Source organism: Falco biarmicus, chromosome 1 (assembly GCF_023638135.1).
Source record: "Falco biarmicus isolate bFalBia1 chromosome 1, bFalBia1.pri, whole genome shotgun sequence".
NCBI classification, from domain to species: Eukaryota; Metazoa; Chordata; class Aves; order Falconiformes; family Falconidae; genus Falco; species Falco biarmicus.
The window spans coordinates 32,672,685-32,686,458 of NC_079288.1; the positions used below are offsets into that span (position 1 = coordinate 32,672,685).

The 13,774-nt window shown below is 50.5% G+C and overlaps 1 protein-coding gene across 6 annotated transcripts in view; it reads left to right on the plus strand.

Annotated features, from left to right (window-relative positions):
* Positions 1–9,780, plus strand: part of RPH3A (rabphilin 3A) — a 36,117-nt gene extending 26,337 nt beyond the window's left edge. For all 6 annotated transcript variants that reach the window (XM_056358019.1, XM_056358027.1, XM_056358050.1 and 3 more), the window contains 9 exons: positions 434–513; positions 872–946; positions 2,117–2,226; positions 2,843–2,969; positions 3,498–3,554; positions 3,766–3,917; positions 5,797–5,878; positions 6,393–6,489; positions 6,860–9,780. In XM_056358019.1, coding sequence (XP_056213994.1) covers positions 434–513; positions 872–946; positions 2,117–2,226; positions 2,843–2,969; positions 3,498–3,554; positions 3,766–3,917; positions 5,797–5,878; positions 6,393–6,489; positions 6,860–6,990 — 911 coding nt within the window. In that variant the 3' untranslated portion in view covers positions 6,991–9,780. The remainder of the gene's footprint in view (positions 1–433; positions 514–871; positions 947–2,116; positions 2,227–2,842; positions 2,970–3,497; positions 3,555–3,765; positions 3,918–5,796; positions 5,879–6,392; positions 6,490–6,859) is intronic.
* The last annotated feature ends 3,994 nt before the right edge of the window (positions 9,781–13,774 follow it).

Below are 13,774 nucleotides of genomic sequence, written 5' to 3' on the forward strand. Positions count from 1 at the left end.
TCTTTTCCTGGTGAGCACGTGAAGACAAGGCTGAACTGGGGTCCAACAAGTCAAAACGGGGGCCAGTCCCCGAGCCTTGGGGAGATGCTGGCCACCCATGGTGGAACACCTTCTCAGGGTGGTCCTGGGGTGGCATTGCCCTGAGAAGGGTTTTTAGGGTTACGTCCTCCTTTGCCTGGCAAATATTAAAGTCAGCTCAGCCCCAGGCTGCCCTCCCTGGGCAGTTCCACCTTTGCAAAGCTCCGATGGCTGCAGCTCGTGACTCTGCCTGGGCTTGTGCGTGGCTGATGCCAGCGCAGTCTCACATGGCTTTTACATTTGAACTGCAAATCTTTCTAATTATTCCTAATCAGGGCTGATTAAACACAGTTATTGGCTGGGTTTTTAACGAGGTCCTATTTCCAACTCTTCCTCCTCTCTCTCTCGCTGCCAGCCACGCTGGGAGCACTGGAGTTCAGCCTGCTCTACGACCAGGAGAACAGCTCCCTGCACTGCACCCTCATCAAGGCCAAAGTAAGCGGTCCTCTTTTTCCCCTTCTTTCACCAATTTAAGTTTGTCTGGCTCCCAGCTCCCCTGGGGCCATGGGATGGAAGCAGTGTGGCCGCTGGCAGAGGCTGCTCCCCTGGGAGACCCAGCCCAGCCCCGCTGGCACAGCTGCTCCTGGATGGGAAGGTCTGTGGGGCTTTTCCTCCAGTGGGTCTGATGTTTTAATGCATCGTGGTACCCATGCCTGCTTGGGGCAGAGAACAAGGCTCTTGGCTTGCTGAACACATTCTTCTTTTTACTGAGTTGCTTCACGAGTAGCTTTTTCTCTTCCCTGGCTTTGCTTGAGGAGGGTTCAGGCACCACGTTTTCTTTATTATCTTTTAGGGCTTAAAACCAATGGACTCAAATGGCCTGGCAGATCCCTATGTCAAACTGCACCTCTTGCCTGGAGCCAGCAAGGTGAGGCTTTACCTGGTTTGGGCATGTTTGGGGCTGGGGATGGAGCAGAGGTTCCTCAAAGCCCCCTGAGGTCCCTTCCTTGTGTCAGACTTTCTCCACTTGATTTCTCTGTGCCACTGCTCACTGCTGCTATATTTGACCCGGGAGGTATCTCTGAAAAGTGATGATGCTTGCAGATGTTCTCCCATACCTGAGGAACAGCTCATCCTGCAGACAGGGATCTGCTTAGGGCTGGAGGGGAGCTCAAGAGGAGGTGACACTGTTAAGGCATCACAAAACATCTGACCAAAAAAATATCTAATTATTACCAGAGTTTGAACGATCCGTTTGCTTTGAAGCTGCAGCATGTTCTCATTACAGTTATAAAGAAATAACCATAGAATAAACCCCTCTAAAAGAAAACCCTGAAAATCTCACTCCCCAGCCCAGCTAAGCTGATCTCAGTGGGGAAACCTTGGAGGAGGGGGATGATCACCACTAGCCCAGTGCCCAAGGGGTGCTGGCTCCTTGCTTTGCAGCCCCTGAGCTCTTTCCTGCAGCAGAGTTTTGCTTAGAGGAACTAAGGGTGAAAGAAGGGGAAAAAATTATAATAAAACCATTGACACGTTTACTTTATGTGCAGGAACTTTCTGGTTTTGTGCAGAATAAATCAAGGTATTGTGGTCTTGGGAGTTGCTTTGATTTCTATTGCCCTCTTGTTTGCTGAGCTTTTTTTTTTTTTTTTTTTTGTATTTTGCACACGTGTTTTGCAAAAGAAACATGAGCAAGTGACAGAACTCATTTTTTCCCAAGCTGGCATCTCCTTTAGACCACGAGAGCCCCCGCACAGCCTGCTCTGTGCAACTTTTTCTTGTACAAGCGTCCTTGAAGGAGCAGACCCCAGACAGTGTAAAAAGCCGGGGGTGAAGGCTGCCCTCACCCCTGCAGGCGGCTGAGTCCCTGGTGTTTGCATAAAGGTCCACCTTGTCGGGTCGGTGATGCTCACCTGAAGTTGATGGCTCACTGGCGCGACAGCCTCAGCAGGCAGCGGCGACATCCTGCAGAGCCCAGTCAAACCACCTCTTGTGAGCCAGAAGTGATGGAGCATCTAATTTACAGTCCACTGCTGGGAGCTGGAATTTAGGTGCGGAGGAGTTCTGGGTGTAATTATGCCATGTTTTCATGCCGTAGTCAAATAAGCTGAGGACGAAGACGCTGCGCAACACCCGTAACCCTGTGTGGAACGAGACCCTGGTGTACCACGGCATCACAGATGAGGACATGCAAAGGAAAACCCTCAGGCAAGCAGAGGAGCTGGGGTACCCCATGGTGCAGTGGGATGGGGACTGTGGGCATCCTTGCCCAGAGCATCGAGAGCCAGCCTTCCTCAGGAGGGCATGGGCAACAAAGTGCAGGTGTTGACAGGGCACCTGGAAATGCAGGATTTTTGGTCAAAATCAACATGCTTCACATGAACATGCTGATTTTAATGTTCCTTTTAAGAAGAGAAGGAAAGATGCTTTGACCCTGTCATATAATATTAAATTTATTGGCATTACTATTATTCTTATCAGCACAGAGATACATGTATTGTGTATCCATGCCTGATTTGACAGTATCCCAGCAAAACATTTCAATGTCTCTAAAACTTTTTGGCATTTTCTGTCCACGGGAAACTTCCACCTTTTGATTTCTTGCCCCATCGCAGAGCGTATATTAAAAATGTTCGTTTTTCTGACAAAACAGAAGTTTGGTTTTCTGACTGCTTGTGGTCAGAGAAGAGCCAGGTGGATGGAGGCTTTGGTGGTGCTTTGCTTTGTTCACTCCCTGAGCAGTGCCCCTGCAGGAGTGGGTTTGTGCTCTAGAGTCAGGTACTGCTCCAGCATGGTCGATGTTCACCTCTCCTGTTCCCTTCAGGATCTCCGTATGTGATGAAGACAAATTTGGCCACAATGAGTTTATTGGAGAAACTAGAGTTTCCTTGAAAAAACTCAAAGCCAATCAGAAAAAGAACTTCAACATCTGCTTGGAGAGAGTAATACCAGTGAGTTTCTCTGAAATTTCTTTCTGCTGCCATTAATGTTGAGGCTGCTAACAGATGGCATGGGAGGGAGCTAGGGATGGGATTGGAGCTGGAACCAGCCAAGAGCTGTAGGCACCTGACCTCACTGGTATTTTTAGGGGTTGGATTCCTACCCATGCCTGGGCTGATGTGACAAGGTCAAGGTCAAGGATAAGAAAGTGGTGGGAAGCCAGGGGAAGTGACTCTGGGGACATCTCTGGTGGCTGTGGATCTGCTGGTGTCACTGGGCTATGCTGATGTGTGTGTCCACTGAGGGGGAGAGGGTGGGTGGCTCCATCCCTGAGCTCTGCTTCCCAGTGCTGCAGGTGAGGTGCTGAGTCTTCTGAGATGAAGGTTGATGGAGCGGGTGAACGTACCTGAGTCCCCTTCCACTCCTGGCTCTAGCCAAAGAGCAGGGCTGGGCTCCCAGGGATGCTTTTGCCATGGGACGGTGCCTCTCCCAGCTGCAGTAACTCATGGCAGTCTCTTTTTTTCCCTTCTCCATCCAAGATGAAGCGTGCTGGAACAACTGGCTCATCCCGTGGGATGGCATTGTACGAAGAGGAGGTAAGAGTCCTTGGAGGATGACAGGCTCCACGCATGTTTCATCCATTGCCTCTCATATACAAGCCTTTTTTTTTTTTTTTTCCTTCCCCCCCCCCCCCCCCTTATGGGGATACAAGGTTCCTTTGTGTCCATCTTGCCTCATCTGCTCTGCAGTTGACGGTCGTCTTCGCTCAGCCCCTGCGTCCCCATCTCTGGTTGCTTCCCCTTGCAGGTAGACCGTGGTGGGGATGTGGAGGAGCGTGGGAAGATCCTTGTGTCCCTCATGTACAGCACCCAGCAGGGCGGCTTGATCGTCGGCATCGTACGCTGCGTGCATTTAGCAGCTATGGATGCCAACGGATACTCAGACCCTTTCGTTAAACTGTAAGTGAGGGCTGGGGGTGGCTTAGCGCGGTGACTTGTGGTCGTGGGGCCACCCGCTGTCCTTCAGCAGTAGCTGAGATCTCCTTCCAAAACCCCTGGAGAGAGGACAGCGTTTTCCAAGCACTTTGAGGCTTCATGCTGGAGTGAGCTGCCCACCAGCGATGCCTGCGCGAGGTGGTAACAGCCCTGCCATGGCTGAAGTTAGTGACTCACCCAGCCCTCAGGTCCATCCCAAATGCACTGACCCAACAGCCATCTCATAGCCGCGGAGCTGGAGGCCAAGAGGTCCTTCTCTCCAGCTCTGACTGCAGGGCAGGGGTGGCTTGATGTCCCTCCACGCATGATGAGGAGCATGTGCCCCACTTGCTGCCCCACAGGCACACGTCTGGTTGTACCTGGGGTACCTGGGATCGCCCTGCCCACCTGTCCCATGGAGCTGGAGGCCAAGAGGTCCTCCTCTCCAGCTCTGACCCACCATGGCCGCAGGGCAGGGGTGGCTTGAATGTCCCTCCACGCATGACGAGGAGCATGTGCTCCCCCTTGCTGCCCCACAGGCACACGTGCTGGTTGTACCTGGGATCACCCTGCCCTGCCTGTCCTTGTCCCATGCCGTGTCCCCGCTGCGAACAATTTAGCTTAAGACAGACAGTGGTATTTGCTGCGGTCGGCGCTGGCAATGCCTTACTGTGACATGGAGCGGGTCTCCTCCAGCAGCATCTCGCCCGTCGGCACGCTCGGCTGCGGAGGCAGGCGATGGGGGAGCGGCGCTTGTCGGGTGGCTCCTGCCAACAGTGGGGGGATAAGATTGTTTGAACTCGAACCTCATAAACTGTGACATGGAGAGAACCCTGCAGCCATTCCTGGTTGTAGTTTTTGTTGCTGGTTGTTTTGCCTTCAGAAAAAAACCTCTGTTCTCCCTAAAACTCATTCAATAAATCCTACGTTGAACATTTTGCACGTCTTCTGCAGCTGAGTGGAACAGAGTAGTTTTCCCTCTCAGGGTGCCTCTTATTTTTTTATATTTTCCATTCAACAAACAAAAGATGGTGGCTTTCCATTTTTAAATCAATTTCTACTACAGATCTAATTAATCCCAACTCCACAATTTAGTTCTGGGTCTGCAGCCAGGCTGCAAAGCCCGAGCCCCTAATTTTTCCCACATTTGCTAGATGAACCTACCTCGGCTGAGTATACTAGTCTGTGTGGTATTAAACACTAATGGATTAATTTTGTATTATTTTTTTTTCCATACTTCTCCCCATCTCTGGACGCATTCACACATTCTTGGCTGGTTTTTCCAGTGGCCAGACTGGGTGACTGGCCCTGTGATTGCCCTCGTCTGCTGTTGTCCAGCCCAGCTGCTCATCTTCTGTATGCCCTGACCATTTCAGCTGCTCCCCGCCGTCTGCCTCGGCAGGTTCCTCCCCAGCAAAATGCAGAGTTCACCCACTTTTTCTCCATAAAACTCCTACAACCATTTCTTTTAGCGTGGCTTGTGGGGAAAAAACCTTGGGACCAGTGTGTGGTTTGGAAGGACATCAAGGGTTCGCTGCTTTCTGGTGTCTGAAGCTTACCCAGCCGCTCTGAGCAAGAGATGCTCTCCCAGAGCGGTTTCTGTTGAGCTCGGCACCTAGTTTCCCATGTCTTGTCTGGCAATCCAAGAGGGGGAAAGAAAAAAAAAAGTATTCAGGATTTTACTGGTTTTACATTTATTTTAGCTCATTTTAGAAAGTGGGAAGAGAGGGTGGGTAAACAATTTCTTTCACTTAAATAAGTATCTTCTGTTGCTTTTTTTCTAGCCCCAAACCTCACTTTTTTTACCTTATAAGCTCACACTGTTCTTGAACTTGAGTTTTGAGCTGTTTTCTGTTGCCCCCAGTTGGCTGAAACCTGACATGGGAAAAAAGGCCAAGCACAAGACACAGATTAAGAAGAAAACATTGAATCCTGAGTTTAATGAGGTAAGGATGGATCTATTTTATTTTTTATATATATTATTAAATCAGCTTAGCTAATTACTATGTTGGATGGAGGAGGTTGAAGACAAACTCCCTGACGTTCAGATCCTTGCTTGGGTTCCTTTCCCCTTCTGCGCCCAGGAATGTTTTGGGAATGGCTTTGCTATGGGACTTTCCTCTGGTGCTGCTGGCTCCATGTCACCCCAGTGCCGTGGGTGGGATGAGCATCCCTGGGGGTCCCTGCGGGTGGTGCTGCTTTGGTGGGACACCTGCAAAGTGCTCGCTTAGATACAGGGGATGAGCTCAGCTTAGGGGTTTGTGCAGCATGCTGTGATCCTGGGAGGACAAGTGCCCCAGGGAAAGGAGCATTTGCTCTTTGTTAGTGTATTTTAATTATCCTCTCTCTGGATTTTGAATTTGGGCTGTACAGAGACATCACTTACAATTCCTTAACTGCAGTTTTCTGGGTGTATTTTCCTGGGGTGCTTGGTGTGACGTGGGTGTTCTCCTCCTGCAGGAGTTCTTCTATGATATAAAACACAGCGACCTGGCCAAGAAGTCACTGGACATTTCTGTCTGGGATTACGACATCGGAAAATCGAATGATTACATCGGTGAGCTGAAAGTCTCTGCACTCTGTGGTATGGTTTTGATGCCCAATGCAGTGCTGGCTGTACAGGAGGGGTGCGTAGGTTGCCTGTCCTGTGAGGAGCCTCAGGCTGAGCTTTGAGATGGGACTGTGCAAGTTGGTTGGGTGCTTGTTATCACGCCACCAAATAGAGTGCACTCACCGTGCTGCCCCATCTCCAGCATCCCATGGGGTCTTCCGTGCAGGCAGAGCACCTCTGCTCATTTCCATGAGATTTTAAATCCAGGAGGTGGAAAGGAATGCTACAAACGTGGGGTCTGTCCCCATGGAAGTAATTTATTGGAACATCAGCATCATCCCTGAATAAGATGTCTCCTCTTCTCCCTTTCTTCCAGGCGGCTGTCAGCTCGGCATTACGGCTAAGGGGGAGCGCTTGAAACACTGGTACGAATGCTTGAAGAACAAGGACAAGAAGATTGAACGCTGGCACACCCTCCAAAACGAGAACCACGTTGCCAGTGATTAAAAGGAGCCACTGCCCAAACCTCCCCAAATGGCCCATCCTCTGCCAAGCCCCTGTAGATCTCTGATGTCCGTCTTCCAGCGCAGTCATGCCTTGCTACACGCCTCTGGTCCCAGGGCAGCAGCACACTTCTGCCTCCTCCGAGCATCCTCTGTGCCCTGTCCTCACCTCCACCTGAAAACTAACCCATATCTTTTATATTATCTTCCTTTGGGGTTTTGGTTGGTTTGGTTTGGTTTTTTGGGGGGGTTGTCATTGAATTATCCTGATGTGTAATTTTGTCAAGCAATATTTACCCTCTGACTGTTCCTCTTTCTCACTAGTCTCACGCACACAGTGATAGCGTTCCCGTTGTGTGTGTGTATGTGTGATGCTCTGTGTTCCTCCAGCCTCCGCTCGTGTGGCTCGTCCCATCACCACTGGCTTGTGGCTCCTTTATCTCCCAGCGGGATGTGTGGCCACCGGCCCGGCCATGCTCTCGTCCAGCCTAGAGGGGGTTCAGTGCTGGTGTCGGAGCATCAGCCCGTTCTGCTTGTGTGATATCGATACCTCAGTTGCAATAATGAAAAAGCTGTTTAGTGTGGGTCGTAACTATAGCCTGGTATCTGTGTTGTTGTGATTAGGCTAAAGCCTGTGTCACTGATGTAATCCTGTGAGTCCTGCTTGAGCTTTTGTTCTGATTTGGTACACTTGAGCAATATTGTGGTCCATCCTTTGCTGAGAAGATCCACCACTAACACAGTAACGAGAAGGTGAAATAGGGAGCCGCTCTGCGCTCACAGGGAACCAGAGATTGGGGTTGGTTTGTGTTCATTTCCAGCCACCATGTGCGGTTCCTTTCGCCCCAGGAACTCACACGCTCTGTTGCTGTAGGAGCCCACCCACGTTTCGAGCTCATGACTACCTCCTCCTCACCTCCCAGCTGCGTAGTAGTGACTAGCCGAACCCCAAGGGCAGCCCCTGGGCCCTCCTCGGACTACCCTGCTGCCAACCCTTTGCCGTACCACATGCAGGAGGGAAGCCAAGGGAGAAAATACTTCCCACCAACTAGCTGATGTGTGCAAGGATTATTGCTTTAAAATACCACAAATACTGAACTTAGCTGGAACAGTTAGAGGTCTTCCAAACTTTGGGCGGGTTTTTTTGTTTGTTTGTTTGGGGAGGGGGTTTGGGGGTTTGTTTTTGTTGCAAGTCTGCACAAGAACCATTGTCTTCAACCTGCGCTTTAAGGATCATAATGATCATCTGGAGGTGTTTTTGTTCTCGATAGCAGGAGAGCGTCAAATGCTCTCAGACTGACGCTGATCAGGTTTGGTACCATTCGCTGTCTCTGGACAACTTCAAGCATTGCGATGTTGATAGTAGCACAATAAGCACTACTGGAATATATTGTTGGCCAGCTACACGCTGCGCATGTTGTATGAAACCTGAACCTCAGCCCCCTTGGTTCACGCTGTTGTCCCATGACTTCCCTTGCAACCGCTCCTGTCATCTGCTGGCATGCTGTCGTGTGGCGTGTTCTCAATTCAGCTGTGCCACAGAGCTGTTTCTTTTGAATTGGATGAGTTATTTTCCTATTCTTGATATTATTTTTTTTAATATTTCTTTCCCCCCCCATCCCCCAGCAGAGCTTGCTCTGAGCGCTGACTTGCAACGAGCATCTCTGCAGGGCTGTGGTTCCTGCAGCTGTGTGCTGAGCGATGCTAAGGTCCCTGTGTGATGCCAACCTCTCTGCCTGCTCAGCAATGCTCCTGCTGCAGAGCAGCCCTTGCCCAGCCCAGCTCAGGGTTGCACATCCAAGAAAATCTGTTTTTCCCCACCCTAGCCCAGCCTGGATGCTGCCAGCTCATCGCACCCTGCTCTCCACCAGGAGACATCCTTGGACCATGGATGGGAAAAGCAAACCTAAACCAGCCTGTGCATCCTCTGCTCTACTCAACCAGAGCTGGAACAGCTCTTTTATCATCCCAGGCTCCATCCTGTGGCACGGCCACCGAGACGGGAGCTGCTCGGGGCATGATGCACAGAAGAGTGTAATAGCAGAGGGCATTCTGGGAAATTTTCCCCGTTCTTTTGTGCAGTTCTTGACTCTGCACCAGTAAGTGTGCAACATTCCAGAGACCCTGAGCCACACTGCCCTCGGTGCAGGCTGTGCAGAGAACCCAGACTGAAACAACCTGCTGCTTTCGGATTGTTTCCCTCTGCATCCCACACAGCCACGCCTGAGAACTCCCTGCTCTGGGCAGAGGTGGTTCGGCTGTAGGATGCTGCTATGATCCCTTCCAGAGTGATGGACCTGGCCAAAACCTTTGCACCTTGCCTATATCTCTTGGAGCAGCAGCTGGGCATGGTGTGTTGCCAAGCTGTGCTGGGGAAATGTGTGGCTGGGGATGAAATTACCTTAAAGAAAAAAAAAAATTCTGAGAAATCCCTTAATTTATTCCAGACCTGCAGCAGCCCAGCCTCCTCTGTGTTTGCAGACTAATTAAATTAATGTTGCCTTTACCCATGTCCGGTATTGACCTTCTCTGCTCAGCCTGCTTTCCTTTCAGACAACTGATACTCAAATCATCTTTTTGCACCCATAAAATAAAGTGCAACTTGCCAATTTCCCTCCTGGTATTGTGCAAACCGCAGTCCTTGTCTCTGCCACCCTCTTCTCAGTTTTTCTGATGGTAATTTTTGCCCTGAATGACTTCTTTTTGTTGTAAATAAAGCATGCACTATGGATTGGGAATGGTGAAAAAAAAAAAAAAAGAAAAAAAGCCTCTTCTACTGCTGTTTGCATTCAAACTTGCATGCAGTGATTTTACAGCAAAATATCAGTTTACAACTATTAAGAGAAAAAGGAAATGTTACACAGGAACTAGAAATACTCCAGTCTTCCGCTGCATGCAGCACAACATCCTCTCTTGATGTGGTAGCTAATAAAGTGAGACTATTGGAAAAGAAAAAAAAAAATCTATTTTTTGGCTTCTTTCATTCCCTGTGGGAATGTGAACCCTGTGGGCTGGTGGGGGTGGGCAGACATCCTGGTTGTGGGAATTTGTGTTGGGCTTGGGGGTGCTGGGTGGTTGTGCTGGTCTCAAGATGTTGAGGAGTTTGGGAGGGCAGGGTGCAACCCCTTCTCTGTGGGGAGGGGTCTCAGCTCTGCAGAGCTCAGCATGGCTCTTTTGCACCCCTGGGGGTAAGGGAGGTGATGTCAGTGTCGGTGAATAGTCTGGGTTAAAATCGTGGGGGTATTGTGCACAGCCCAGGCAGCTGTGAGCTCCCGCTCTTCATGCCTTGTTGGGTGCAAATGTGGTGGGACCACGCTGCTGGGGGAGATCCTGGTGCACATGGTGGTGGTTGCTGCTTTTCTCTGGTGGTGCTGTGGGTCCCCTCAAAAAGCAAACCCACCCCTTAAGAAACCAGCCTCCTGGTGCCTTTCTTCATGCCCCAGCCCTTCTCCCCAGTTTAGAGGAGGAGGAGCCCCTCTCCCACCAGGACAGGCTGAGAGCTGGGCTTGTTCAGCCAGAACGGGCAGCTCCGGGGAGACCTTACAGTGGTACTTCGGCGGTTGTAAGGCAGGTGGGAACAGGCTTTTTAGTAGGTCCTGTAGCCCTAGGACAAGGGGAGGTGGTCTTAAACTAGAAAAGGGCGGATTTAGATCAGATATAAGGAAGAAATTCTTTACTGTGAGGGTGGTGGGACACTGGCACAGGCTGCCCAGCGCAGCTGTGGGTGCCCCATCCCTGGAGGTGCTCAAGGCCGGGCTGGATGGGGCTGGGAGCAACCTGGGCTGGTGGAAGGTGTCCCTGCCCGTGGCAGGGGGGTGCAACTAGGTGGTCTTTAAGGTCCCTTCCAACCCAAACCACGCTGGGATTCATTTAGCTGCAGCTCCTGTTGCACCACTGCAGGAAAACGCACCCTCCGGCCACTGAGCCACCCAAGCAAAAATTTTTCCTTTTTATATTTTTTTAATATATATAATTTATATATTTATTTATATATTTTATTAAATTATTATTATTATTATTGCTTTTTAGGCTCAGTTTCCAGCAGATCATTGGGGAAGGACACACTGGGATGGTGGGAGCCCATGGGATGGCAACAGGCGTGGCTCCATGGGGGTTATGCCCCAGCCCTGGGCAGGGGGTTGCGGGTGGTGGCCTCGTCTCTTGGGGACACCCGCACCCTGCATGTACCCAGGAAGGACCCGTGGGGACCGAGCCGAGCACTGGAGAGTGGCTGCGTGGGTCTGGCGCCGATGCCCAGAGACAGCAGCAGATGTCACTGATGCTCCAGGTATGGCGCAGGCAGGAGGTGCCGGAAGGCTGCCCACCACCTAGTGTCCCCTCACCACCCTCCGGTGGTGGGACTCCCTCAGTATCACCCGTCTTGGTGGTGGGACCTCTCACCCCTTCGGTAGCACCCATCGTGGTGGTGCCCCCCCCCATATGCAGTCTTCATGCAAGCTGTGGCTGAGCCTTGATGGGTGACAGTCTTGGGGTGGTGGAGGAGCTGCCCCATCCCCATGGCTGCTCCCATATGCTGCAGGTTTAACCCGGTTGCCCTGAGGCCAGGCCAGTGGTGGTTCTTCAGGAGAGGTCTCTGGGCAGTTAAAGCCTCCTGAAATGTCTGCACTGAGGTGCCATCACAGTGCATTGCAGTTGGTTTGGAAAAAAATGCCCAGGAGAGACCTGCAAGCCAGGGTCCACATTCCTTCCCTGAGCCACTGGTGGCCAGCTGGACCCATCTTGGAGCAAATAGGTCAAAATGGCAGGTTAGATACCTCCTTGTGGTAATTGGAGTGTTTGTGTAAGAGGATTTGTGTTTGCATGCCAGGAGCAAGGACTGGCATGGAATATCTCCAAGATATTTAAAATTGCTGGGTGCTGCCAACTGTATGCGCTGCTCTTAATGAGGACCCTGAGCTCTCCCGCTGCTCAGGAGAAGACCTCATGTTCTCATGCATGCTGGCAGGAAAACAACCAGAGCTTGAACGTACACAGCAGTGACTCAACTGTCTGGGGTGATCTCATCTTTGGGGGCAAACTCCAAAGAAAAGGGGGGAAATGACACTAGCTCCTGGTGAGCTGCAGGCTGCGTGTGCATGTCTTCAGAGGGCAAGGAGAGGGATGGCCGCTGAGGACAATGGGCACAGAGCTCTTCGGTTATGTCATGCTGGATGCTAAGAGGCTTCAACAGAGAAAAATAGGTCTTTTTCCAGAAAGGGTGAAGCTGTAAGCATGATTGCTCCCAGTGACAGCCAGTGGTGGTATTTCAGGTGGGGTGGGAGGAAGAAAGAGCAAAACCCCGTAATCACCAGATACGCTGAGAACAGCGGGGCCAAGTGCACCCCTTCTTTCCTGCCACTAAAGCGGTTAACACTTGTTCTCTTCCAAACCTTTAGTGGCAGAAAATATTTGGGTCTTTGTCCTCTGAAAAAATAGTTCCCAGAGGTGTCTAGCAGCCTTAAAATCGAGCTTTAATTCCCTCTTATTAGTGTTTTTCAGCATGAGAACTTCCCATCGATTTTTCCTCCCTGTGGCTGCTGGGCATTGGTGCAGTGAGCGGTGAGAGAAGATGTCCCAGCAAAGAGGTCCTAGTGGAAGGGTCCCAGCCAAGAGGTCCCAGTGGAGCAGCCACCCAGTTCCAGCCGAGGACGGGAGCTGGCATCCCCTGTATCCCCTGTGATTAAGATGCTGCCTTGTTTAATTGTGGGCAAGGCAGAGCCAGCTGTGGTCGGCTGTGAAGTCCTGAATGGAAAAGGCTTCAAAAGAGAGAAAGAGGCATTTTGAGCAAACCCATGGGGATGAGAGAGGATCCTTTGTTCCCCCTGATTGATATTGCTGCTCCCATTTTCTTCTCAGCCTCTCTGAAAAGGAAGCCCTTGGATTGCAAATTGCGCTTGATCAGGACCATTATTTGCATGTTCTGCTTTTGTAGGTAGCTTTACGGTTTTAATTACATCTCAGAACATCTGAATCGTTCTGCTGTTCCAACCAGTTTCCTTGCGTGCTAATTAGATTTAGACCTTCGGTGCAATCAATAGATTCTCATCTCAGTACTGGCCAAGCCAGTCATGACCAGTAATTTACAGCTCTAGTTGTTCTGAAATCAATACAGATTTGCTCTTCATTGAGAGGGCTGTAAAACATGGGTGACAGCAGGCACGCTAAGCAGTTGACATGGAAGCAGGTCCCTTGCGGGTCTTGGAGAGAGGCCAGTATGGTCAGAGAGGAAAAGCTGCCGGACTGGCAACTAGAGCAGACCTCTCCGGCTGAACGAGCACCAGGCTGAAGATGTTGACAAAGCGTTGGGCTCTTGCTCATCTCCTGGAGTGGGAGATGCAAAATACAGCGTATGGCCAAGCAGCTCCTCTCCAAGATGCACATCGCTCCAGAAGGTCATGGCAGCACTCAGTGACTCAAATCATGCCAGCATCCCATAGTGTTCTCTTCTAACCTATCTCCTCGGGGTATAATTCATAAAAAGGTCATGTTATGGCACTCTCATAACATGTCCTACATCATCCTGGGGTGGCAGGAGGGCACTGAGGCTCTCCTGCTGCACTGAGCAGGACAGAAACCTTCCTCGGCTTTCCATCTTCTGGGAGAAAAAAAGAAAATAAATAAAAGCAAACTTCTTTTACTATTTAACATTTCACTTAAAAAATAGAGCAGCTCAACTAAATAAATCCCTCTTCTATCCGCTTTCAAGCCCAGCTTTTCAAAAAGCCTGCAGCTAGAAATCTCTTTATCTTGTAGGGCACAGATAACAATGTAATTATGAGCTCAGATCA